At 35.8% G+C, this 27,645-nt stretch overlaps 4 protein-coding genes and 1 non-coding gene across 6 annotated transcripts; 3 read left to right on the top strand and 2 right to left on the bottom strand.

The window, feature by feature from the left end:
- The first annotated feature begins 233 nt into the window (after positions 1 to 233).
- On the top strand, positions 234 to 2,612 carry LOC109239311 (probable signal peptidase complex subunit 1). Of its 2 annotated transcripts, none has more exons than XM_019405857.1 (2): positions 234 to 339; positions 2,143 to 2,612. In XM_019405857.1, exon 2 carries the CDS (start codon positions 2,145 to 2,147, stop codon positions 2,421 to 2,423), a length of 279 nt encoding a protein of 92 aa, XP_019261402.1. In that variant the 5' UTR covers positions 234 to 339; positions 2,143 to 2,144; the 3' UTR covers positions 2,424 to 2,612. The 2 variants fall into 2 exon arrangements, with proteins under 2 accessions (XP_019261402.1, XP_019261403.1); XM_019405858.1 differs by lacking the exon at positions 234 to 339 and adding an exon at positions 681 to 702.
- Positions 2,613 to 4,048: 1,436 nt separating this feature from the next.
- TRNAS-AGA lies at positions 4,049 to 4,130 on the bottom strand. The gene has a single exon. It is a non-coding gene; the product is annotated as a tRNA-Ser (tRNA).
- A 642-nt stretch (positions 4,131 to 4,772) lies between these two features.
- LOC109239310 (3-isopropylmalate dehydratase large subunit, chloroplastic-like) lies at positions 4,773 to 13,559 on the top strand. Its single transcript, XM_019405856.1, has 15 exons — positions 4,773 to 5,022; positions 5,101 to 5,235; positions 5,645 to 5,815; positions 7,168 to 7,320; positions 7,433 to 7,501; positions 7,596 to 7,712; positions 8,488 to 8,562; positions 8,726 to 8,803; positions 8,881 to 8,976; positions 9,113 to 9,162; positions 10,227 to 10,281; positions 10,558 to 10,689; positions 11,423 to 11,470; positions 11,577 to 11,735; positions 13,106 to 13,559. The coding sequence occupies exons 1-15, from the start codon at positions 4,975 to 4,977 to the stop codon at positions 13,244 to 13,246; spliced, it is 1,527 nt and encodes a 508-aa protein (XP_019261401.1). The 5' UTR covers positions 4,773 to 4,974; the 3' UTR covers positions 13,247 to 13,559.
- Positions 13,560 to 14,379: 820 nt separating this feature from the next.
- Positions 14,380 to 16,846, bottom strand: LOC109239306 (serine/threonine-protein kinase pakA-like). The gene is made up of 2 exons (XM_019405852.1): positions 16,296 to 16,846; positions 14,380 to 15,778 (listed from the first exon to the last, which is right to left on the bottom strand). Exons 1-2 carry the CDS (start codon positions 16,677 to 16,679, stop codon positions 14,603 to 14,605), a joined length of 1,560 nt encoding a protein of 519 aa, XP_019261397.1. The 5' UTR covers positions 16,680 to 16,846; the 3' UTR covers positions 14,380 to 14,602.
- Positions 16,847 to 24,124: 7,278 nt separating this feature from the next.
- On the top strand, positions 24,125 to 27,411 carry LOC109239302. Its single transcript, XM_019405849.1, has 2 exons — positions 24,125 to 25,564; positions 26,587 to 27,411. Exons 1-2 carry the CDS (start codon positions 24,125 to 24,127, stop codon positions 27,409 to 27,411), a joined length of 2,265 nt encoding a protein of 754 aa, XP_019261394.1.
- Positions 27,412 to 27,645: the final 234 nt, after the last annotated feature.

Here is a 27,645-nt window from a genome sequence, read left to right as displayed (position 1 = left end):
AAAAACAAATTTGAGAATTTATAACCAAACGCTAGCTTAAAAACAGATTTATGGGCCCACTTATGCTGACCTATCAATTTTCCAAAAAAAAAAAGAAAAATAAGTTAGTCAAGTTAATCTAGCGATGTTGTAAGTTGCCCACGGAAAAAAGAGAAGAAAAAAAAAAGGAAATAAAGGAATACAGACCGTAGTTGTAAAATTTAACATTTTAAACATATTTTATTTTCTGTAATATATCGACATAATTGAGTTATTTTTATTAATTTAGTTTTCTTTACCTCTTTTCTCCCTCGCCCGCACTCTCTCTCCGCCTCTCAACTCCGCCTTCAATTGTCGCCGGTGAGTTTTACCGGCTCTCCTTTTTTTCTCCTTTTCAACTTTGTTGTTCTTCGTGTTAGTTTTCTTTGTTGATCGCTTAACTGACATCTGTCGTTCGCTGTACCCTAAAAGAAAAAAAAAGTAAATCTGGGGTTTTGATTTTACGGGTTTTATTTTATCACATTTCTTGCTGATTTGTATCCATTGATCCAATCAATTGTGTTTTGCCTTGAAATCAGTGAATTCAATCAACCTAAACTATTTTTTAAAATTTTATTGTTTGCTGAAGAATAACGTAGTTTTCTGGATATACAAATTATTGAACTAGGTTTCCGGTGAAGAACTTAGTGAAAATGAAGATCTCTGATTTTGGACTTTGCTAAGGTAATTATAGGTGGCCTTTTAACAGTGCATACATTCGAGTTTAAGTAAGCTAGCGTTTGGACATAGATTTGGTTAAAACATGAAAAAATGAGTTTTCGAAGATGAGATGAAAATGATTATTTGAAAGTTGAAATTGTGTTTGGACATGTATTTTACTTGAAAAGAATTTGTAGTTTTGTGCATACAAAACTTCAAAAACTACTCTAGAGCTGTTTTTTGGGATTTGAAGATTTTGTTTTCAAATTTTGCCTAAAAATAGTTAAAATCTATAAACAAATAGATAGTTGAAAATAAAATTTGGAAAAAAACTCCCAAATTCTATGGCCGAGAGCTAAGTTTTCGTTATGCAGGAGAAAGAAAAACTACATGCTATATATTTTTCATAATACATAAACATAGTGATATAAAAGGTAGAGATGCTATTTTTCTCTTTCTTCAATAGAAAGAGGATTTGTATATTGGTATATATTTTTTTTGTTGAGCATTTCCTCGAAAGAATTTTCTTTTTCTTTCTAATAACGGTGGTGTTCATGCCAGCTTGCACGTGCCTCGATTATTCCATTGGTTATCTGCCACCTCCTACTAGCATAAGTATCGGGTAACTCTGCCCACCAAGGCTAGGCAGATGGAAACAAGTTAGTGTTTTTTTGCTTCCACTAGGATTTGAGGTCTCTTCCCACTTCATTGACTACTAAGACACACCCTTTGGATACTGCTAGAAAGAATTATTGGCTCTCTTTTGGGAGCTGATCAAGAACAGGAATATTGATCTTTCTTTTTCATCATGTAGAAAGAGGATTAAGGCACACTTGAAACAAAAAGAACAGTAAAGGTGATATCTACTAGTTGAATTAAGGCTTTGTTGTTGTTGCCATACTTATATTATGTCCAATATCTGCCAAGAGTACTTTTTAACCTACTTAGAGACTTTAAAGTTAGTGTACGGATAAGTGTTAGATTTTAGGGAATCTCTAGTTGTATAGAAGCCTATTATGCTATAGAAGGCAAATTTTATAATAAAAGAGTGAAATGGCCCGAATGGAGCGGAAAGCCGCAGGAATTTGGTCTAATGGTAAGAGCACAACTTGTGATTGTGATGTATGAGTTAGGTGCACGTCACAGGTTCAAACCTTGTGGAGAAGGGCAGAGGCTTGGATCCATTATCCACCGAGTTTCTAACTGTGCGCCCACTGACCTTCAGGAATATCTCGCTTAGCCAAACAAAGGCCCAAATTGAACGGAATGGATTTACATGATTTCGTACAGCCACTTTATCGAGAAAAGAATGATACATATAATTTATCCCAACTAGTATGTGAGTTGATACTAATACATAGTTGATTGGATGGACTGAATTAAGTAGAAATAGGACTTACCTCTATTGTGCTTGTTTTGTGATAATGTGCATTTTCTCATTTGTTTATGTACCGTCTATTATAGAGATGGATTGGCAAGGACAGAAGCTAGTAGAACAAATGATGCAGATATTACTAGTGAGCTTTGCTGTGGTAGCATTTGTCACAGGCTATGCGTTGGGCTCATTTCAAACTATGCTGTTAACATACGCTGGTGGTGTTGTCTTTACTGCCCTTGTCACCATCCCCAACTGGCCCGTCTATAATCGCCATCCTCTCAGTTGGTTGGACCCAAGTGAAGCTGAAAAACATCCCAAACCACTGGCTGCTAACTCCAGTTCTAAGAAAAAGACCACTAAGAAGTAGGTCATTTGACTGACATATTACTTGGCCCTCCTACAGAAGTTTATTATGATGTATCAAATACAGTTGGTGGTTTTTCGCCTTTTCAGTATGAACTGAACATTTTCTCCTCTCCGTCAACGTTGTCAGTGCTATACAGAGGATAAAGAAAGACAGTTTTAATATATCTGTGCCGCATCTCTTTTACTCTTATATTTTATATTTCAACTGCCTATTTATTTCATCTGAAAGCAGTCAGTCTCTGTTGAAACACCACCTATGTTAGAATTAAAAAGATCTTTAAGTAATCTATTAGAATCTGAGAATATTGATTCGTGCAATGGCATAACGGCCATGTCTAGGTAAAGATCAAGTATGATAGCGAATTTAAAATATATCCAGCAGGAATTGAGTGAGCTGCTGTCCTTGTTGCCAGTAGCTGCAGCAGTATGCTTGATGCCTGGGATGTTTGCAGATTTGTTGTTCTACTCTTTGACCTTTACTTTTACTGTTTTTCGTGTTTTTATAACGTTTCCTACATTCAAAGAGTAAGATTTTTAATCCAAAAGAAGAAGAAAATCGAATTTCAGGTACCAGGAACCAGGAACTTTTTTTATTTTTATTTTATAACTCTTGTGTTTGGGCGTGCTTGCGCTCACCTCGACTAAGTACACAAGGTATCTGCTACCTCCTACTAGCACAAGAACTGAGTGAACCAAGAACTCCTTAGTTTTACATATGGATTACCTAATTCATAGCACAGTGCACTAGTAGTGTCTGCCCGTGGAACTTGATTATTTCATCTCTTGCAACAGGGTCAACAAATTAAATGCAGCATTGTGACCCAAAACGTTCGCAAACTGTATGGATTGCTGACAGTTGCTCATTGAAATGTAAAATATGTGAAAGCCACATTTGAAAAGTTCTCACAGATGTGCTTCACATCTTCTAGCCAAATGTAGTTAGATGCTGGAGAATAGTTCTCTTCTGATATATAGCACAAATGCTTTAATTGGTGTCTCTCTGGGAACTTGCAGTTGCAGGGCTTGATGAGTTCAGTCAACAGATTTACAAAGCAAATGTAGTATTCATAGTTGTCTTAGTTATTAGGTTCACAATTAAATGTCTTATATATATATTTAATAAATTCCTAGTACAAATATAGTATTTAAGCGGAAGTGACCGAGTTCGGCCGTTGAGCCGTGTTCTGCCTTCAGGGGATAAGCTTTCTCCTCAAAGCAGGTCTTCGCTCTGCATCACAAATTGGGTCGCTACGCAGTGTCTAATCTTACCTAGTTGAGAGCTTTTTCTGTTCTGATTTGTTAGTTCTCAACTTCCTCTCAAACATGCAAGAACTTGTGAATAAGAGTGTACTCACGCTTGTGTAGTATAAGATTGAAGGAGAAGATATTCTAATTTTAGCGGCAGATGAGGGGGTCTGTTATTGTCACTCCTTCTGTATCCTTTCTTAAACCAAAAAAATAAAAATATTTTCTGTCGCGAATCTGGATTTGGTCAGCCCTAATATGAGTATCAGATATATGGTAAAAAACAAAAACAATAGATTTTTGTAGTATAAACTTTAGATAGTACAATGTGCAAATTTTCGGATTATATAACAAGATTGTCATAAAGATCAAAAAGACAATCGTGGTCGGCAGGATTCGAACCTGCGCGGGCAAAGCCCACATGATTTCTAGTCATGCCCGATAACCACTCCGGCACGACCACTTGTTGCTTTGTATTTCTAAATTATATTTGAAGTAAACTTAATTTCTCTGCTACTTCTCCTTACACTTCAAAGTAACTCTTTAATCTTGAACTCATCCAAAGAAGGGGGTTTTACAATTCACCAAACAAGTGACATTTTGAAGGCTTTCATTTTGTTAGGTGCCAAAAACTTAAAAAAAAGAAAAAAAGAAAAATCAAATATATACGTGTACAACAATAACAACAACAACATACCCACTATAGTCTCACAAGTGGGATTTGAGGAGGGTAGTGTGCACGCAGACCTTACCCCTACTTGGAAAGCTAGAGATGCTGTTTCTGATAGACCCTCGACTCAAGAAAAGGTACAAAGGTAAAAAGGGAAAAAGAAGAAAAAAGAGGAAAAAGAAAGAAAGAAAGGGAGACAAAAGACATAAGGAAAAAGAGGAGGAAAAGAAAAACGTAGCATCAAATAGTAACAAAGGAATACAATAGACAAAGCAAATACTAAAGGTTAAAGAATACCAAAAAATAAGAGCGCTACTAATATATTTTTTTCTTTTTTTTTTTTGGTATGTAAAATCAATATGTAACATTGGACAAAGTTAAATGAAAGAATAAACATTTAAGGCAAAGCTTGTAGCATCCTTCCCCTAGCCGATTGCAAAACTCAACCTTTACCGCTTTGAAGCGTTGCTTCCACACGATTAACAGTTTGTAACCAGTCATCATCTACCAACCATAAGATCTTGTCATCTTGTGGGACCCGTTCTCAGAATTAAACAAATTTTCACCTTTATCAGCCGCCTTTTATTTTCTCCCCTTCATTTCTTGCCGACCCCTAAAGCTTCATCATAACTCATCAATGGCTTCTTCTTCTATTGCTTCAAGTTCCACAGCTTTCATCAATAAGGTAACAATTAATTTAATGGTAAAATCAAGATTTGTTGAATTTTGTGGACAATTTCACTGACCCTTTTTCTGTGTGCAGAAAGATGTGGGATTATCAGCTTTTTCTTCACAACATTCAATTTCAGTTCAAACTGGAAAGAAAAGGGTTTCCAAGAGAATAGTTTCTGTGATGACACCACAGCAGACTGAGAGAAAACCTGCCACCACTGGCTCAGTTTGTATTTTTTGACTGTTTTGTGCTCTTTAATTGTAAAAAAAAAAGTTGACTTTTTTAGTATTGGATTTTGGATTTGGTGATTCTTTATTGTTGGGTTTGTATCTTTTGATTGTTTGTGCTCTTTAATTGGAAAAGAGGTTGGTTTTTTAACCATTGGATTTTGGGTTTGGTGATTGTTGATTACTGGGTTTGTATTTTTTGATTGTTTTGTGCTCTTTAATTGAAAAAAAGTTGGCTTTTTTACCATGGGGTTTTGGGTTTGGTGATCGGATTGGCGATTTTTGTTTATTGGGTTTGTATTCTTGATTGTTTTGTGCTTTTTTCTTGAAAAGAGTTAGGCTTTTTAGAACTGGATTTTGGTTTTGGTGGATTTTTGATTGTTGGTTTTTTGCATATTTTTTCTTAGGTCAAGACTGGGATGACCATGACCGAGAAGATATTAGCTAAGGCTTCTGACAAGCCTGAAGTGAGCCCCGGTGACAATGTTTGGGTCAATGTTGATGTTCTTATGACACATGATGTCTGTGGCCCTGGCTCTATTGGAATTTTTAAGAAAGAGTTTGGACAGAACGCTAAGGTATATGATGCCAATAGTGTAGTTTTATCTTGCAAATTGATCATGTTGCAATCTCAATCAACTATTTGGTTTTGGTTCTATTTATTGGAAACCAATTCTTGATTTACTACTTTTCTTCAGTATATGGTTATGTAACTTTATGCACAGACCAAATTTTTTATATTTTTCTGGTTGTCCGGTAATGGTGTTATGTAATGTGGAAATATGTGAATCAGAAATTGAAATTTTATAAACTATGCCATTGTGATCTTTGTAGTTAGAGTCTTCGGTTCCTTTGGTTTCCAGTGTAAGGGAAAATAATACTAGGCTTAGAATTCCGTATAACTAACTACAGTATTTGTTTGCAGCATAAAATCTGCGCTACTACTCTAATCTCTGTGTGTGACTAGTACAATGTTTAAAACTTTGCATAGCTAATGCAATATTTGTTTTTAGTATTCGAACAATTGCATTAGTAATAGTCTAATAGCGGCATAATTTTCTATGCATTTTTTATTCAGGATAGAATGTGTAATAAGAATATATGTTTTGGAAATACCTAGAGATTTAGAGTCTCTACAAACTACAATGCTCTTAAACTAGGCAATACATACATAATATTATCTGTATTATTCTTCTTTTTTATCACCTAATAACTATCTCTGTATTGTTGTTAACCGTAAAAATGCCTACGTTTTTTATTCATCGTATAACATTCCCTGTATCATAATCCTTGCATATACTTTGGACTTATTAAACTCGAGTCAGAATTAGTCTTTTGTTTGCCATGAGAAGTTTGAAGTCTAATCTACTGAATAAAAAATGTTTCAAGTCTAATCTGTTCTGGAGATTTACTATGTTGTTTAAGACTGCAATCGTATCCAATCATGACATTGTGGGCTTGTATAAATGGTTTTAGCTGATAGCTTAATTCCTTTCTTTTCATGTTGTGCATCTATACTAATTTCCTGTTATTAGCAAACATCACACTTTTATGAATTGGGATTGAGTAGCTTACTTGTTCTTTAAAACTTATTATCAAAGCATGTGCTTATAATTTTGTTTTAATCAAAGCAGGTTAATCCCTTATTTCTTTTAGAGAATGTATTGTAATTAATCCTTAATTTACTTTTGTTCAGTCATTGCTTTTAGCCATTTAGACAGTTGGAGTAGAAGGCTATCTTAATAATATTTCAGTAGATTATACTGAACTGAATAATTCCCAATGCTTTTTAAAGTTTTTGTGAACTAAACACTGTGTTTCTTTATTATGAACTAAAAATTTGTTTCTTAGGCAAGAGCTTATTTTGTTGATTGGACACATTTATTCGTATTATGTATCTCATTGATGCTTCCTTATTTCAATATCATAGGTTTGGGATCGTGAAAAGCTTGTCATTATACCTGACCATTACATATTCACAACTGACGAACGAGCAAATCGTAACGTGGATATCTTGAGGGATTTCTGCACTGAACAAAATATTAAGTACTTCTACGACATTAAAGATCTTGGGAACTTCCGCGTATGGCTATTTCCTCTAAGAGAATTACTACTTATTATGTGCTCGGCCGAAGCTTTTACTTTGTTTATCTGCTCTTAGCAAACGGAAAACTAAATGTGTAATAACTGTACAGGCTAATCCTGATTACAAGGGTGTTTGCCACGTTGCTCTTGCGCAAGAAGGTCACTGCAGACCTGGAGAGGTGAATAATCTTTGTCAATATCCTCACTGTCGAGACGTCTTAATATGTGCTGGCATATGCTTTAACTTTACGAAATCGTTATGTTTGTTCCCAGGTTTTGCTGGGTACAGATTCCCACACATGTACTGCTGGAGCGTTCGGGGAATTCGCCACTGGAATTGGCAATACCGATGCAGGTTTTGTGTTGGGTACTGGCAAGATTCTGCTCAAGGTATGTAATTCTTGCATTTATGGGATGTAGTTCTGGATTCATTCATCTTGTTATTTGATTTTCTTGTGAATAAGTAATTCCTAATTAAATATCCAGAGGAGCTTTATTTACATTCTCTACTGTTCCTTAGAGGTGTAACTTACTTCCTTTTTGTTGTCTCTTACCAAAGACTTCGCCTTTTTATTTTAGACAACAGATGACAGAGCTAAAGACTTAGAATAGTATTCCTCCATCCCAATTTATGTGACAGTGTTCTACTGAGCAGAAAGTTTAAGAAAGAAAGGAAGACTTTTGAACTTGTGGTTGAGCCATAGATATTGTATGTCTACAAATCATCTCATTAAGGGTAAAGTCGGCACGTTAAAGTTAAATTGTTACTAAATAAAGAAAGGTGTCATTCTTTTTGGGAGTGACTAAAAAGGAAAGAATGTTACATAAATTGGGACGGAGGAAGTAAATAATCTCTTAGAGCATGGAACTGAGCTTTTTCTCCTTTGCATCTCAAAAAATGAATGAGACAAGTAATCGTAGCACCTTCTTTGGTTGAAGGTTCAAACCTTCTACTTAAACGTGGTTTAATGCATGTCAAAAGAAGAAAAATCAATATGCTGCAAAAAATGTATTAAAGAGACATGGTGTAGACTTGATGATTTTCTCTTTGAAGATTGAAGGATGAACAAGAACTGAAAGTCACATTTGTCTCCTCTTCATTTTTTTTTACTTCACATAGTTAAATAACTTCTCTTTCTGCTAATTTAACATCTTTATGATGCAGGTACCTCCAACTCTGAGATTTGTAATGGATGGTGAAATGCCCGATTACTTGCTTGCTAAGGATTTGATTTTGCAAGTAAGTCACCATTAGATGCTCTACATTTCATTTATGCTTACTGTTTCATGTCAATAAACAAGCTGTTAGTAATTTGTTATGTCTCTTATTCTGTTTTGCTATGACGTTGTTTGAGTGATAAAATTTTGTAGTTCAAATTATTGTCTTTTATTCCAAATTGCAGATTATTGGTGAAATTTCTGTGGCTGGTGCGACATACAAAGCAATGGAGTTTGTCGGCTCGACAGTTGAAAGCTTGTCGGTAAGTTTTTTCTAATCTTGTTCATGGAAGTAACAAGGTGAGATCTGTAATTAATATGGCACACACTGTTTCATTAGATGGAAGAAAGAATGACATTATGCAATATGGTTGTTGAAGCTGGTGGAAAGAATGGTGTCATCCCAGCGGATAAAACGACATATGACTATCTTGAGGTAAGTGGGGAAGCTGGGGACTAAACTTCACCTCTTTACATTCTTCCAAAAAAGAGCTTATAACTTTATAATCATGGGTGACTGAAATAAAGAACTGCTATTTTAAGCTAATATCCGTCATTTTCTGCTATTTCAGGGCAGGACATCTGTACCTTACGAACCTGTTTATAGTGATGAAGGAGCCAGGTATTTAACACCAAAGACCATTGTAGCTATGTCATTATTTGATTCCATATCGTTCTAGTGTGCATTTGTCTCAGTCGTGGATTTATTTAAATTTTCAACTTGATTCAAATAATGTCTGATACTTCAAATACTAGAATGTGCAAAATATATAGCAAAAAGTGCAAGATTTAGGATCAAATGCAAAGGAGCTGAGCTCTTTATCAGAGACTTGTTGCAAAGAAGATATCAGCATATGTTCAAGTTCAAGAATAAGGTCGACACATATTTTGGTGAAAAAGTGGGAAATTAGTTGACGAGAAAGATTTCTTCTATAGTATACTTGTAGAAATAATTATTCTATATTTCCTGGAGAATATGGTGGCACAATTTCACAGCAAAAAACAAATGTCTTTCTTGCCATCATTTTCTTGTACGAGAAAGAGTAATTTAGTAAAGTTGATGAAGATACAGGCAGGACTAGATGTCCTGAAAACTGGCAAAATCAAAAAATATTATTAGACTGCTTTTGATTTAAGCTTAAAGGCCGAGAAAGTTCAGAAAATGTTATTGGACTGCAGTTACTATGCCTCTGTTAGCTGATAGATTCTTGTTGTGAGGCTCATTATGTAATTCAATAATGGAATTCTGGCCCATGATGAATGTCTGGAAATACTCTTGTTCATTTGGTGAAACTTTTGTGCTTCCAGATTGTCGTGAAATTCTAACTTGAATCGTTGCCTAATGAATTGTAATGTTTTTTTGGCTGTGGAATGTTTTTATTTATTTAGAGCTAACACCAGAAGGGTGCGAGATTGGTTTTCTTTTCAAAATGTTTGGGATATGGAAGTCTTTTAGGAAAGCAATAGCCTCTTTCATGAAATTGACTTATTTATATTCGAGATTGTGGGGTTTTATTTATTTATACAACTCTATCATAAGTGTTGCGGACATCTAGTCATCTTGTATTTTTACCCTTCTTCCCTAAACCAAAAGAGAATATTAAGTTAGCATTTGTCAGCTCAAATTGCGATGACTTTTACATTTATGAATTTTTAATTTTAATTTTTTGATTTTTGTATACTCAGATATCTTAAGGAGTACAGATTCGATATTTCAAAGTTGGAGCCGTTAGTGGCTAAGGTTGGTTATCTCCTAGCAATCTCTCTTTCTGGAATTCAATCAATGATCAATAGTATTAACACCTGTTGGGTTGTAAATATAATTCATAAGCTGTCAAAATTTGAACTTAAATTTTATACTATTAAGAGGTCAAGAACAATAGTACAGCACTCTTTACATAGCTTTAACCTTGTCTTCTTGTTTAATACTCTGGTATTATTTTCTCTGGAGATAAATTTCTGCTCATGTTGAGTACTGTCTGCTCCAAATGTTCTAAATCTTCTGTTAATCCTGCAGCCTCATTCTCCTGATAATCGTGCTTTGGCAAGAGAATGCAAAGATGTCAAAATCGACAGAGTATACATTGGATCTTGTACTGGTGGAAAAACGGAGGACTTCATGGCTGCTGCAAAAGTTTTTCTAGCTTCTGTAAGATGTTACTCCATTTCTCTATATTTGACCATGTAGTTTTTGATTCGGTGCACTCAGCAAAACACAGCTACTATTGTGATTTGATTGTACCTTTTTTTCTCCTCTGGCACTTCTCGTAAAAGCAAGCGCAAACAGCGTATTTCTAGCATATTCCAACTAGTTCGGAATTGAGGCTTAGATGACTGATAGATTAGCTTCTTTACCTTCACGATTTTGTCCATTTTGACTTCTGGATTATGATTGGACTCGACAGGTGACAACCTGATGTGCATGATATAATATTGCTGTCCATGTTATGCTAGTTTTTTTTTTTTTGGCAAGTCTATTTTGTCTTTTCTTTAGATTGTTGTTTTCCTATATTGGTGGAGTACAGGTGTGCAATGATGCTTCACCATGTTTCACAATTATCTGCAACTATTCTAATTGCTTCGTCGTTTCTTTTTGTGGCAATCTTAGCTCGTTTATTTCTGCTCCGCCTCCCGCTGGGAGAGGAATTACTTACTCATTTTTCATGATTTAGTCCTTATTTATCTCATGTTTACCATGCAATAAGACTCAGAACCCCGGATCAGGTCTTCAATTATGTTCTTCAATTGATTCTAAATGTTCAATCTTTTGTTTCTTTGTTATATAACTTAGAAAATGGAAAGTGTAAGTTCTATGATGTACTTCCAATTAAGCAGGATATATTAAATCTTTCATGCTAAACAAATAACATTGTCTTACACAGGGTAAGAAGGTAAAGGTTCCAACTTTCCTTGTTCCTGCTACGCAAAAGGTTCGTTAATCTTATTTTTCACCCTGCTCTACTATCTTGGTATCTTAGCTGCAAAAATATCACTGCAGAAGTACCATATGATGTAAATGTTGAAAAACTGTTTCAGGTATGGATGGATGTATATAGCCTCCCAGTTCCAGGATCCGGCGGCAAAACATGTTCCCAGATTTTTGAGGAGGCAGGCTGCGATACACCTGCAAGTCCTAGTTGTGGTGCTTGTTTGGGTGGCCCTAAAGACACTTACGCGCGCATGAATGAAGCTCAGGCAAGTTGTTAGTTGTTTTGAATAGTTGACTTACCATTAATATGCTACTCCCTCTATTCCAATTTGTGTTGCACGATTCGGAGTACGAGGGTCAAAGTTCTTAATTTTGTCTGTCAAAACTAGACATAGATTCTTCAAGCTTTTGAAAATAAAATTTACATTTTTGGAAGCTACCTCAAAAGTATTATGTCATAATAACTTATAACTCAAAATATTTATAAAATATTTAAGAAAAATATGGTCAAAGAACGACCTCCTAGACTCCCCAAATAGTAATGTTGCCACATAAATTGAAACAGAGGGAGTACTAGTTAGGTGTATTCGAATCTTGAGTAAACATCATTGGCGTGTCCGGAACAAATAGGATATGTGATACAATCAGACTTCTCTATAACAACATCTCTGTATAACAACCATTCACTATAAAAACCAAATTATTCTCGGAACTGATTCTTATTTTACGTTATAATATATGTCCTCTGTAAAGCTTCACTATAACAACCAGAAAATATCGGAACAAACAAGGTTGTTATAGAGAGGTTTGACTGTAGTAGATTTTTCCTTGACTAGGAATAAGTTAATTCAATCTTATGCCATACTTGAATATGCATTGGAGACTTTACAAACTCGGACATATTTTTATAAAGCTAGTTTATAGTGGTCACATCATTGAAATTTGATGTATTCTTATCGTAAAATTTTCGTTTAGAATAATTATAAATGAAGAGATAGCTTCAGAAGTTAACATGAGAAACATGTTTGTCTCTTCCTGTGATTAACCGTTTCTTAGAAATCATAAATGTTTCTTCTGCGTCTAGTATACAAATAATCGACAGCTATAATTAGCAACACGATATTTAGCACATAGACTGAGTCTAGAATAGTTTAAAGTAGCAAGAATTGTATGGACTTCATTTGTACTAGATGCAGAAGAAACATGCCGACCCCAACTTGTTTGGGAGTGAGGCATGTTGTTATATGGTGTAGTCATGATGTTGGGAGGTTATTAGCGTGCAGGGGCAGAGCTAGTGAATGGGTTACAGGTTTGGCCGAATCCTGTAACTTTAGTCCAAACCCTGTAATTGTCTTAAACAATCAATTCAAATTTTCAATATGTACAAAATTATTGACTTAGAACCCAGCAACTTAAACAGACTAGAATCCCAAACCTATGACTTCAAATCCTGGCTCCACCTCTGTTGGCAGGTTGGTAAATTTTGGAATCCCGAACCCAGTACAAAATTTTGCTTGCTATGTTCTCTAGAACCCAGGTTCTCCAGATGCAGAACCTTTCTATTGATGATTTTGAGAGTCAAGCTTGTCATTGGGATATAGGTCGTTACCTGACATTACGAATGGTTGATTTGCAGGTCTGTGTATCAACTACAAATAGGAACTTTCCTGGTCGAATGGGCCACAAGGAAGGCCAGATATATCTTGCATCGCCGTATACAGCTGCAGCATCAGCATTGACTGGTTATGTCACTGATCCCAGAGAGTTTTTGCAGTGAAGCGCTTTGACGATTAACTCGTTTTAGGAGTTGGGAGTATGTTGTATCACTAATAGATGAGTTGCAGCTTAAGCTCTTATGCTTAGGTATACCGAAAAGGGCAGCGCGCGATATGTTCTCTTTTTCTCTTGTTTACTCCAGGAAATGAATGTTCTGAAATGAAATGAGGAGTCCTTACTACTATTTATGTCTTCTTTCTTGTATTATTACTGGAGTCTAATAGTTATTGCATGGGGACAAGAATTTGCTTGTCATAATAATATGCTGATTTATGCTTTTTTGAAAGCTAAACTAATGACTTTTGTTTTTCTTCCTTTGCTTGCTAAGCCCAAATCTTGTGAATGTTGCCTTCTATAGAAACTGGTTTACCTCAAATATCATAGTATTATTACTTTTAGCTCGCGTCAGAAAATTTTTTAATATTATATATATATATATATATATATATATATATATATATATATATATATATTATAATTTTTTTTTTTTTTTTTTCTTTTCCGGCTATTATTTTTACAGTGGCTATATAGTATCATTTTTTTAGTAAAAGAAGGCTTGTCTACACCTGTGATCAAATGTAGAAACACATAGCTTTGTAACATCCACAAGTGTGACTTAGTGATTAATGAAGTGGAAAAAAGGTGTCGAGACCAACGTTCGAAACATGATGTGACTTTTTTCCATTTGCTTACGTTGGGATGTACTGAAGAAAGACTACTAAGGTTCAAATTTCAGTGAAGATATTACTCCCTCCGGTCCAAAATAAGTGATTTTTTGGCTTTTTTTTGTGGTCCTTAAATAAGTGATTTTTCCAGATTTCAAGAATGAATTAATTATTTTTTTCCTACATTACCCTTGGAGTAAATAGTGTTGGAGTATGTGTTAGGAGTTTTTATGTGAGATAGTAAAGGTTAATATGGTCAATTTCATTGCTAATTAATGTTAGAAGGTGGATTTCTTAATCTGTATGAAAACATCCAAAAAATCACTTATTTTGGACCGAAGGGAGTATCTTTTTTCCATTTGCTTAAGTCTAGATGGTATAGAAAGGAGAAAGTGCGTGCAAGTTGGTACGGACTACCACTATTAAAAAGGGGTATCAATCAAAAAGAAGAGAATATAATTATGAGAAATTCCGCTAAAGAAAACCATATATTATTTTGACAAATTCTGCTCCTGAAAATCCAAAGTAAAAGGATAATTACAGCATTGTAAATAAAAATAACAATGAACAAGTTTAGTGAAATGAGTGACCTAAACAACAAGATTGCCCAATTAAATTCCTCAATACCAATATACCATACTTCTTGAACTGGGCCTTAAAATCTAATTGGGCTTGGGCTTGGCATTGGGCTTTCAAAGCCATGATCGGCTAGCAGTTGATGGGCTACGGTACTTGTTGTTGAGACTTCTCCTTTGAGGCTTCCCACAAATGCATTGACATTCAAACCCACAAATATTACCAAAGCAAGAAAACAAGCTACTCCCTCCAATGGAATGCCTTCTCGGGTGACGTCCGGTCGAATGATAGCTGCTCGAGGCCATCCCACGATCGTATATTGGTGGAAGTTCCGTTCGCCACCTCTCGAGCTTCGACCGGAGCCCCTCGACGCTCTCGTCCAAGCTCCAACCATCCAACACTGAGCTTTTTTTATCATCCAATGGATATCTCTTTTCGACCAATGCAGCTGCCACTTCAGATGCTGAAGGCCCAATTTCGGACTCGGAAAAAAGAGAATTTGCCTTTAATGGGCCTCCATAAACAAACTTGCCATTTTGAATTGGGCCTTTTGGGCCTCCATATTCATTTCCACTATACTTCACAATGGGCTTTCCAATTTGTGGTATTGGTGTCTCTTTAGGTTTGTCACTAACTCCCAAGCCTTTGGACTTTGTAATTGATTGTTCATCAATTACTTTAGTTGTGGGCTCATTTTTGTTACCCATTTCTAACTCAATAAGTCTGAGTTTGGGCTTGGGCTTTTCATTATTGGGCCAATTATAACTAGATGACTCTTTACTCACAATTGAATCACTCAAAACAGAACCTGATTTACCTTTTTTACCTTCTGATTTTGGTTTTTCCCTTAGCTCTGCACCACTAATAACAGAACTTGCTTTTCCCTTCTTTTTCATCATATGAGTTGGAGGCTCAAATGAAATACTAAGTATTGAGCTCTCTTTCTCTTGAGTCTTTGCCTTTGTTTTAGAGGGAATTGCAACCATTGAACTATTACCCATGGAAATGTCATCGAACGTGACACGTTCACTACGTTCACTCCTTGATCGTCGTAATATAGGTTTTAAAGTATTGACATTGTTGTTACTATTATTATTGTTGTTGTTGTTGTTGTTGTTGTTCTGCTTGCTTTCGTTACTGCGTGGTAGATGTGCATCTTCTTCCATCAAGTCACGATATCCAACTGCTGACGCGCTAATTTGTCTATATAGTGGCATACTTCTCATAGAACCATCAAGCAATGCCACACCGATGTTCAGTATACCTTGAGGACGACCTGATGGACGACGTATCTACGTACACCAAAATAGATAGATCTTTAAATGTCAATTAAGATAAATTCAATTGAAGAAATATTGAACCATATGTTAAGTAGTAACTATCACCATTGTCACAAATAAATTAATTCAAAAACTTTAACAGAATTCTTAGCTACATATAGGTTTTAATAAAAACATGTACATTTGTTAAGGAGAATAATGATAAACAACAGATACTTATGTCGACTTCTTGATACCTAACTCATGATATGTAATGTTAAGCTATTGTCACGTTCATTAAAAGGGGTGAAATTAATTTGAAATTTCTGCAAAAATATAAAGAAAATAAAACAACATTCAGAAAGGTAAATTGGAAGAAAAAAAGAAAAAAAAAAAAAAAAGAGGAATTAAACAATAGAGAAGATCAAAGAAAATATCTCAAATTGATTGCATGCATGCATGCAACTACGTATGTTCGTACATACATATATTAGTAATCAATAACCAAGAATTAACATATGAAGAGAAAAAAATGAATGTACAGACATACCTGCAGTGCAACAAAACGCATTCCAAGATGGTGATTATGGTGGCCGTGAGCTCGAATAGGAGGGATTAGGTTTCCGACGAGGACACGAACCGTTCCGACGAGCGAGTCTCGGAACCAATGGACGGAAAAAATCTCAATGTGGACAGCGGATGTGTCTTGTCGGAGAAATTCCTCGTTTACTCGAAAAACAAACTTGTCGTTCCACGTAGGGTTGTTGCCACCTTCGACATCAACGCCCGTGGTGAGTTTTCGCGTCGGATGGACCCATGCAGAGGCGTAGGTTTTCATTTTCTTGGATGTAGGTTCCAAATCTTGGGCGGATATGACGTTTATTTCCAAGAGTTGGAACGGTTTCAACATTCCCATCTTGGAAATTGGTGGCATTTTGAAGAGTTAAAGAATAATCGTGATCGTGGTGATAGAAAGAAGATGTTTCGCTCGTCGTCCGTCTGAAAAGGACGACGAGGGAAAGGTTTTCGGATGGACGTGGAGGAGAGACCCCAAGTAAAATTGGGGTAAGAGAAGAAGGTGACCTCTCGAGAGAACATTAAAGCAACATATACGATGAAGAATTAAGTTAGAATCAACTTTGTGTTTTACATAATATAGCGTATTGACGCATTTAGAGGATTTTCTTTTTATTGTTTAAATGTTGTTAGGTTAAAAGGGGGCATCACTATATGGGCCTTATTTTTATGCAAGAATTTAGTCATACGTGGAATTTTCCTTAAAGCATTTAGTCTTCTTCGACTTGTGTATTTCTTGCGCATAATTTGATGTGTAAAATATACCTTATCTTATAATTAAGTTTTTTTAGGCATTATTCTTATTAAGGGGTAAAGGTGAGAATCAAATGTCCATCTACCTTAGACACCTATATAGGAGTAAGTTTCTTTTCTTCAGTAACGCAAGCTAGTCAAAAAAGAAAAATAAATTAAAATGAAAGAGCTTTTGGGGTGAGGAGATACTCGGGAAAAGGTAAAGAGAACAAGAAATATTTAATGAGAGTTGAACCTTACACCTTCATATGATACGAAGTAGTACAAAATTTATTCCCATTTTGAAATATTAGCGCGGTCTTTTCATGAGCCGAAGGTCTATTAATAATAGTTTCTCTACCTCCATAACGTAAGGAAAAATTTATATATATACTATTCTACCCAACTGTGGCGAATACCAAAAAATTTGCCTAGGATATTCAAGGTTTAATATATACTTATTTATAAAAAGTAATTTTTGATTATATATATAGTATAAATTTTTGTATACTCGGTATAATTTTTCGATGAACTGAACACCCTTCAATGTATGTGACTACATCATTGTTCCCCAAACCCACTATGTGATTGTTGTTGTTTGAAATATTTGTACCACTAACAATGAGTAATTAATCAAATATCTTCCAAGAAAATATAATTTTTTTTCTTTCTAATCAAAGATTTTTGGTCCAATTTCAAAAATAACTTTTTTTTTAATAGAAAACTATTTACTCTAGTTTAATTGGGGCCAAATCAAATATCCGACACTAGAACCAAAAAAAATCTTCTTTCTGTTATGAGAAAATTATATTGTGGATGTCCGTTTATTTCTCCGCTATAGATAATTTTTCTGAAAAAGATTATCTATTTAGTACTCTGTTGAAGTTTATCTATAAGCAGTTGATGCAGGCAGGTTGCAAGCAACTCAATGAAATGATTTGCAGCAGCTTCTTATTAAACAGGCAGGTTGCGAGCAACTCATGCAGACAGCTTACAAGCAGCTCAAGAAAAGCCTCGCATCTGCTTCCTGAAAAGCCTCGCAGGCCGCAGCTGCTTCCTTTCTTCTATAAATAGAGGAGTTTTCAGTTCATTATGTACATCAGTTTGATGTTAATATATCCGTTTCTCTCTACACTTGTCTTTACTTTACAGTCTTTATTTTATAACACGTTATCAACACGAGACTCTGCCATCTCGAGCAAATACTTTGAAAGTATCAGGTACGAACTTTCTTTTTGTAAATAATGTCAAATCTTTCTAAACTTGAATTTGTAGCCCTGTATATATCGGGCAAAAGCTACATGTCTTGGGTGCTTGATGTTGAAAGTCATCTTGATATGATGGGTCTGGAAGACACCATCAAGGACAAAAATCAAGCATCAAACCAAGACTGTGCCAAAGCAATGACATTCCTACGCTATCACCTTGATGAAGGCTTGAAAATGGAATATCTCACTATTAAAGATCCAGTCATACTGATAATTTGAAAAATATATATGACCACCTCAAGATGGTCGTTCTTCCACAGGCACGTTATGATTGGACTCATCTAAAGCTACAAGATTTTAAATCTATCAGTGAGTATAATTCTGTCATTTTAGAATTATTTCCCAATTGAAATTATGTGGTGATAATATTACTGATCATGATATGTTGGAGATAACTTTCACCACTTTTCATGCCTCGAATATGCTCCTGCAACAGCAATATCGAGAGATGGGATTAAAAAAATATTCTGAACTTATCTCACCTCTTCTTGTAGCCGAGCAACATAATGGGCCATTAATGAAAATTCACCTACTAGTTCTTATCCATTCCCTTAAGTGAATGAGACGAACTTCCACCAAGATAAGCGTGGAAGAGGTCGTGGCCCAATCATGGTCATGGCCGTGGTTGGGGAAGAAACTTTAATCATGGTAATTGTAATGCACCAAAGAACCCTCCTAACCACCAATAGTGGAAAAGGAAGGAATAAAAGCATGAACCGGTGCAAGCTATAAATGCAAAAAATACATGCTTTACATGTGGAGGAAAAAGGCACTGGTCACGTACCCGTCGTACGCCAAAAGCACCTGGTTGAGCTTTATCAATCCTCCATCAAGAAGACAGAAAAAAATGCTGAAGCAAATTTTATTTATGAAGATAATTTAGATTTCATGCATTTGGATATAACTGATTACTTTGCACTCCCAGAGAAGAAATAAGTCATGTGATCGGTGATGAATCTGCAGAAATATAAATATTTAAATTTATGTTGTTTGTAATAGATAGTATGGTTATGCAATTGTTGTACATAAATAAAAATTATACTTTGATAATGATGTTTACTATAATCTATTTTGTTTATGTCATTTTGAAGATGGATAATCCTCAAATTATGGTTGAATCAAAGACCAACCATGAAGATATTTGTGTAATTGATAGTGGAATAACTCATGCCATATTCAAAATCAGAAATACTTTTCTTATATGTATAGGAAAAAATGTTTCTACAATTTCTGGTAATATAAGTTTGATTGAAGGCTCCGGAAGAGCCACTATATTTCTGTCTAAGGGAACAAAACCTATTATAGACAATGCATTGTTCTCCTCCAAGTCCCGAAGAAACTTATTGAGTTTTATAGATATCCGCCAAAATGGGTATCATGTTGAGACGAGAAATGAAATGAATGTGGAATATCTTTATATTACAAAGAATATTTCTGGCCAGAAATGCATTGTTGAAAAGTTACCAACTTTATCTTCCGGCTTATACTATTCAAAGATCAGTACAGTTGAAGCACACTCTATCGTAAACCAGAAGTTTACTGATTCAAATACTATTGTGCTTTGGCATGGCCGCTTGGGCCATCCTGGATCAATAATGATGAGACGAATTATTAAAAATTCGAGTGGGCATCCATTAAAGAATCTGAAGATTCTTACAAATGATCAATTTTCTTGTGATTCTTGTTATCAAGGCAAGATAATCACTAGACCATCACCAATGAAAATTGTCATCGAATCCCCTGCCTTTTTAGAGTGTATATATGGGGATATATGTGGACCTATTCACCCACCAAGTGGGATGTTTAGATATTTTATGGTCCTAATAGATGCATCTTCAAGATGGTATCATGTGTGCCTACTATCATCTCGCAACCTGGCGTATGCAAAGCTATTAGCCCAAATAATTCGATTAAGGGAACAATTCTCAAATTATCCTATAAAGGCTATTCGCCTTTATAATGCTGGAGAATTCTCATCTCAAGCTTTTGATGATTATTGTCTATTAGTTGGGATAAAGGTTGAACATCTTGTAGCTTATGTTCATACTCAAAATGGCCTTGTAGAGTCATTTATTAAACGTTTGCAATTGATAGCAAGACCACTACTTATGAAAATAAAATTGCCCACTACTGTTTGGGACCATGCTATCTTGCATGCAACATCACTTATTCGTCTCAGACCGACACATTAATATTCTCCGTCACAATTAGGTTTTGGTCATGAACCAAATATTGCTCATCTACGAATTTTTGGATGTGCTGTATATGTGCCAGTAGCATCACCACAACACAGTAAGATGGCTCCCTAGAGAAGGTTAGGAATATATGTTGGGTTTGAATCACCCTCTATTATTCTCTATCTTGAACCATTGACGGGAGATTTATTTACTGCTCGATTTGCAGATTGTCCATTTGATGAAACAAATTTCCCACAATTAGAGGGAGAGAAAAAGGAAATCAAAAGAAAAATTGTGTGAAAAGTTTCATCATTATCTTATTTTGATCCACGTACCCCTATATGTAATCAAGAGGTCCAGAAGATCATCCATTTACAGAATATAGCAAATCAAATATAGCAAATCAAATACTGATTTGAAAAGGATAACTACGTCACATATCCATGCAGAAAATGTGCCTATTAGAATTGATGTCCCAGCAGGACCATCTACTAGCATGATAGCTAGTGAACCTAAAGCACGCTTGAAGCATGGTAGGCCTTTGAGTTCTAAGAATCGAAGTCCTATAAAAAGAAAATCGACAAATGATCAAAATGATACTATGAAGGGATCTCCTGAAGAGACCCAAGAACTGATTAGTTCTAAGATTCCTGAAGAAATCAATGAAACTGAGATTCAAATGAGCGAGGAACTTTTAATAAGTTCTACTGGTGATGGGATTAATTTAAATCGATCTGAAATAGTGGTGGATAATATTTTTGCATATAATATTGCACTTAACATTATGCAAGATAGTGAGGATCTTGAATCCCGATCTGTCGAAGAATGTCGACAAAAATCTGACCGGACAAAATGGAAAGAGGCAATTCAATCAGAATTGGACTCACTTGCTAAAAGAGAGGCCTTTAGACCAGTAGTCCAAACACCTGCTGGTATAACATCAGTTGGTCATAAATGGGTTTTTGTGCGAAAAAATAATAAAAATAAAATTGAAAGATACAAAGCTCGCCTTGTCGCACAAGGATTCTCACAACGACCTGAAGTCGATTTTGATGAAAAATATTTACCTGTTATAGATGCCACAACATTTCGATATCTCATCAGTTTAGCCCTATATAAAAGGCTTGAAATACATCTAATGGATGTAGTTACAACTTATCTGTACGGTTCACTTGATAATAAAATTTACATGAAAATCCCTGAAGGATTTAAAATGCCTGAAGCATATTCGAAATCTCGTAAAATGTATTCAATCAGATTACCAAGGTGTTTGTACGATTTAAAGCAATCTGGGCGCATGTGGTATAATCGCCTCAGTGAATATTTGCTGAAAGATGACTACATAAATGATGTTATTTGTCAATGTGATTTTATAAAGAAAATGGCAACAAAATTTCTTATACTTGCTGTTTATGTTGATGACATAAATCTTGTTGGAACTCCAGAAGAGCTCCAAAAGGCAATTGAATACCTTAAGAAAAAATTTGAAATAAAAGATCTTGTAAAGACAAAACTTTGTCTTGGCCTGTAAATTGAACATTCAGCAGACGAGATCTTTATCCGTCAATCTGCCTATACATAAAGGGTCTTAAAACGCTTTTACATGGACAAAGTGCACCCATTGAGTACACCAATGATTGTTTGATCACTTGAAGTGAACAAGGACCCGTTCCGACCTCCAGAAGAGGATGAGGAACTCCTTGGTCCTGAAATGCCCTATCTCAGTGCAATTGGTGCACTTATGTATCTTGCTAATGCTACAAGGCCTGACATAGCATTTTCTGTTAATTTACTAGCAAGATATAACTCTTCTACTATACGGAGACATTGGAATGGGATTAACCATATTTTGCGATATTTAAAGGGAACTCTTGATATGGGTTTGTTTTATGCTAACAAAGGTAGTGCAGATCTTGTTGGTTATGCAGATGCATGTTATTTATCTGATCCCCATAAAGCTCGATCTCAAATCGGGTACGTGTTTCCATGTGGAGGTACTGTCATATCATAGTGCTCCACAAAGCAATCTATTGTTGCTACTTCTTCAAATCATGCTGAGATAATAGCTATTCATGAAGCAAGTAGGGAATGTGTATGGTTGAGATCAGTGATTCATTTTATTCGAGAAAAATGTGGTTTGAAATGTGATAAAAGATCCACAATTTTATACGAAGACAATGCTGCATGCATAGCTCAATTAAAGAGAGGATTTATAAAGGAGATAGAACGAAGCACATTTCACCAAAATTATTCTACACATATGATCTTCAGAAAAATGGTGACATTGATGTGCAACAAATCCGTTCAAGTGACAATCCGGCAGATTTGTTCACTAAATCTTTGCCAACTTCAACTTTTGAGAAGATGGTGTACAAGATTGGAATGCGGAGACTCAAATATTTGAAACAAGGTTTTTATCGGGGGAAGTGAAATACGCGTTGTACTCTTTTTTTCCTTACTAAGATTTTTCCCATGGGTTTTTCTTGTAAGGTTTCTGATGAGGCAGCAAGAAATGCTTATTACTAAATATGTGTACTCTTTTTCTTTCACTAGGATTTTTTTCACTGGATTTTTCCTAGTAAGGTTTTAACGAGGCACATTATTTTTTAATGAACATTCAAGGGGGAGTGTTATGAAAAAAAATTATATTGTGGATGTCCATTTATTACTCTGCTATAGATAATCTTCCTGAAGAAGATTATCCATTTAATACTCTGTTGAAGTTTATCTACAAGCAGCTGACGCAGGCAGGTTGCAAGCAACTCAATAAAATGATTTGTAGCAGCTTCTTATTAAACAGGTAGGTTGCGAGCAGCTCATGCAGACAGCTTGCAAGCAGCTCAAGAAAAGCCTCGCAGATGCTTCCTGAAAAGCCTCGCAGCTGCTTCCTTTCTTCTATAATTATAGGAGTTTTCGGTTCATTATGTACATCAGTTTGAAGTTGAATAATATATCAGTTTCTCTTTATACTTGTTTTTACTTTACAGTCTTTATTTTATAACATTTTTTGCTTTAACCTTTGGGTTAAAGGCAGGGTAAGGTCTGCATAATGTCTATCCTTTCCATTTGTGGGATTACACTGAGTATGTCGTTGTTGTTGATGACTACAAAGCTTGAAATTCTTACGCGTATATCTTCTATGTTGGCACGTGGCTTTTCCCTATTCTCTAAGCTGTTCCCAAGTTCTTTTTATTTGTTATTTTTTTGGTTATCCAATAGCTTTTGTATCTATTTTCCCTCTTCATATGTTCATAGCAATGGCATATCTCAAACATCTTTACGTGCACCAACATCTACGATATAGTTAAGAAGAAACAAATCAAAGTTGTATATTGAATCAAGCGTTTGCTATCTTAAGCAACAGCCTTATATACAAATATGCTCCTTTGAAGTTCATCAACTCCTATTTCACAATCCCTTTTTGCAGAAAGTGTTAGCGTTATCTTTTAGTCAATTAGTTGTATTAGGACTTTATTTGAATTATTCTTGTAATTATCCTTTTCATATATTGTTGTAACTTTATCTTATAAATATAAGTCTGGAAAGGTGAGCAATTCTCACGCTTTGACGCTTCTCAGTTTATCAACCTTTATCTTGGTATCAAGAGCCCTAGACGATCCCCTTCAATGGCTCCAGAAAATTCTTCTTCCTCTTCTACTCAAACCGACATGAATCAATCTTCTCTTGGCTTCCCCATCCCCTCTCCAACAATTTCCAATATCAAAGGTTTTGTTCCTATCGAATTGACATATGTCAATTACCTCACCTGGAAGAGAGTTTTTCTCACAGTCCTTAAAAGTCACAACCTTCTTTCCTTAGTAGATGGAACCATACCATGTCCATCACCAGACCACGCTGATTACAAGCTATGGATTCAATGCGATACTATTGCATTAAGTTGGATTAATGCAACACTTTCTTCTATTGTTCTTGACACACTTTTGAACTATGCTTGTGAGACATCTAAACAGGCTTGGGACACCCTCGCATCACTGTATTTGGATCAAGTCTCTTCCTCATCCATTCACCTTAAGTCGAAATTCCAAAATTTCAAGAAAGGTCCCCTTTCTATGGAAGATTATCTCCAGCAACTTCACTCTATTGCCTGCTCTCTCAGGGCAATTGGTAAACCTCTGACTGATGATGATTTAGTCACTCAAGCTTTGCAAGGATTGCCTTCATCTTATCGTACCTTTGTGTCTGGATTAAATGCTACTGGCTCACTTCCTTCTTTCATTGCATTACGACCACCACTTCTCACTGAAGAAGCTCATATTAATGCAAATGCTTCTGAAGAGTCAAATGCTCAAACTCCGTTGCTTGCGTCAACTCAAGCGAAGACCACTTCTAATTCATCATCTTCCTTCAATGGAAATCAGCCTACAAAAGGATACTTCCATGGACGAGGTCGTGGCAAAAATAACAAGGGACAATATGGTAGGGGTCGAGGATACCACAACTCTTCATGGTCTGGTTTCCAACCTCAATCTCGGCCTCCTTCCCCTGCTACTGGTATTTTGGGTAGACCACCTTTCATTCCTACTAAACAATGTCAAATTTGTTTTCATTATAACCACACTGCGTTGGAGTGCAGAAACAGGTTCAACCATTCCTTTGTGGCTAACAATATTCCTAAACCATTTGCTGCAATGAATTTGGAGGAGGTTCAACCAACAGTTTGGTACCCAGACTCTGGGGCATCTGCGCACATGACAAATGATCCTTCTACTCTTACTTCTCACACTCCTTATTCTGGTCCTTCTCAAGTCATGGTTGGAGATGGTACTCTTCTCTCAATTAAATCTACTGGTTCCTCTATCCTTCCAACAACTTCTAAGCCTCTTCTCTTAAAGAAAGTTTTATATGTTCCGTCCCTTGCTAAAAATCTGCTCTCTATTCAACGCTTATGTGCTGATAATAATTGTCTTATTGAATTTACTAACTCTGGTTTTTTTGTCAAGGACTTGAAGACCAGAACACTGTTGCTCCACTGTAACAATTCTGGGTCTCTTTATCCTCTACGTGTCGCTCCATCTGCCTCCTCCATCTTTGGTCTCTTTGCTAAAGTCTTGCCTTCTTCCCTTTGACACCAACGTTTGGGACATCCTAGTCGAGAGTCTCTTAGTTCGTTAGTTTCTAGAAATTTAATTCGTAGTACTTCTTCCATCAACAATAATTCTTGTAATGTTTGCCATTTAGGCAAACAAACTAGAATGTCTTTTCCTTTATCAAGTAGTAATGCAAATTTTCCGTTCGTTTTAATTCATTCAGATGTATGGCATGCTCCTACTGTCTCAAATTCGGGATATCGTTATTATATTTTGTTCCTCGATGATTACACTAAATTCTCTTGGGTCTACTTGATGCGCGAAAAATCTGAATCCTTTGACAAATTCAAAGAATTTTATGCAATGGTTAAAAATATTTTCCACACCTCTATTTCTTATTTCCAGTCCGATGGAGGTGGAGAATACATTAACAAAAAATTTAGTTCATTCTTTAAACAAAATGGCATAGTCCATCGTTTTTCTTGTCCTCACACTTCTGCTCAAAATGGTAGGGCCGAGCGAAAACATCGACATATTGCGAATGTCCTACGGTGTCTTATCTTTCAAGCTTCTATGTCTTTTCAATTTTGGGCTGATGCTTGTTTATATGTTGTCTCCCTTATTAATGTTACTCCCCTTCCAGTGTTGCGTTTTAAATCTCCGTTTGAACTACGATATGGTCATGTGCCAGATTATAATTTAATTCGTGTATTTGGGTGCCTATGCTATCCCTTTGTGGCATTTAATCATTGTTCTAAGTTTCAACCTCGATCAAAACCTTATTTCTTGGTTCGTCGGATAAACATAAAGGATTTAAATGTTTGGATCCTTGCTCAAATAGGATTATTATCTCTCGGCATGTCCATTTTGTTGAGGACTCATTCCCGTTTTAGACTCTATTTCCTACTCCTACTCCAAGTACTTCACCTAATTCTAAATTTCCCGTCCATATCACGCGTCGTGGTAGAATTTCCCCCCCTTCTGTTTCGCAACAACCCATTTCAAATAGGAAAAATCTTCTGCTTCCTCCAACTTTGCAGAGTCCTATTTTACATGGAAACAGTCATCCTACTTCACCTAATTTGCAGCATCACATTTCAAATAGGAGTCTTCAAACTCCTTTGAATCACGAGAATATTTCCAGCCTTTCTCCTTCTTCACCAGGCACTCCTTCTCCTTCCCATTCTCAATCACCTTTTGATCACGTAACTTCTAATAACCAACCTATTGTATCCGCTTCGAGTTGCTCCTCTCTCTCTCCTATTGCCCGTGATTCTTCATCTCATGCACATTCTACACCAACTCTTTCTTCACCCGACAATTTTCAAGTATCTCGCACACAATCAACAACTGTACAACCTCAAATTCATCATATGACTACTCGCTCTAAAACAGGGTCTCTCAAGCCACGCATTCTTCCTTCCTTGATGGCTTCTACATGTCCCATTTTATCTGAACCGTCCTCCTTTGCTCAAGCTTCTAAAGACACTCGTTGGATGCAAGCAATGAGTTCTGAATTCGATGCTCTCATTCAAAATAAAACTTGGACTTTGGTGCCTCCTCCTCCTAATGCAAATATTGTTGGCAACGAATGGGTGTTTCGAATCAAAGTTTGTGCAAATGGCTCCGTTGAAAGATTTAAAGCTCGTCTGTTGAAAGAAGTTCATCAACTCCTATTTCACAATCCCTTTTTGCAGAAAGTCCAAATAGAGATTTTAATAATTCCTCTGAACACTATTTTGGCAAAGTCTCATTTCACCCTTCAAACCATTTATGTTCTTTTTCATGCAACTCTGAATTCAGCCCAAAACTCAATAATCTTCGCCGAAAATCGTTTCGGAGAGCTCAATCTGATGGGAATTTAAAAGGGTTGGTATCAAGTTCAAATCTTGATCAAGTGCATAGATCAAAGGTAGTTTCAAGATCTTGTCATAAGCAAGAAAAGATAATGTTGCAAACAGAACCATCACTTTCTATTTATAATCAAGATTTTGAGGAGTTTAATGATGGAAAATTGGTGAAGTCTGTTACTATAGGAAATGATATAGCAGATATAGTAATTAGTGATGATTTCGACTTTGGAAAAAGAGTTATGGGGC

The sequence above is a fragment of the Nicotiana attenuata genome, unplaced genomic scaffold (assembly GCF_001879085.1).
Source record: "Nicotiana attenuata strain UT unplaced genomic scaffold, NIATTr2, whole genome shotgun sequence".
NCBI lineage: Eukaryota > Viridiplantae > Streptophyta > Magnoliopsida > Solanales > Solanaceae > Nicotiana > Nicotiana attenuata.
This window is presented reverse-complemented; position numbering and strand designations above follow the sequence as displayed.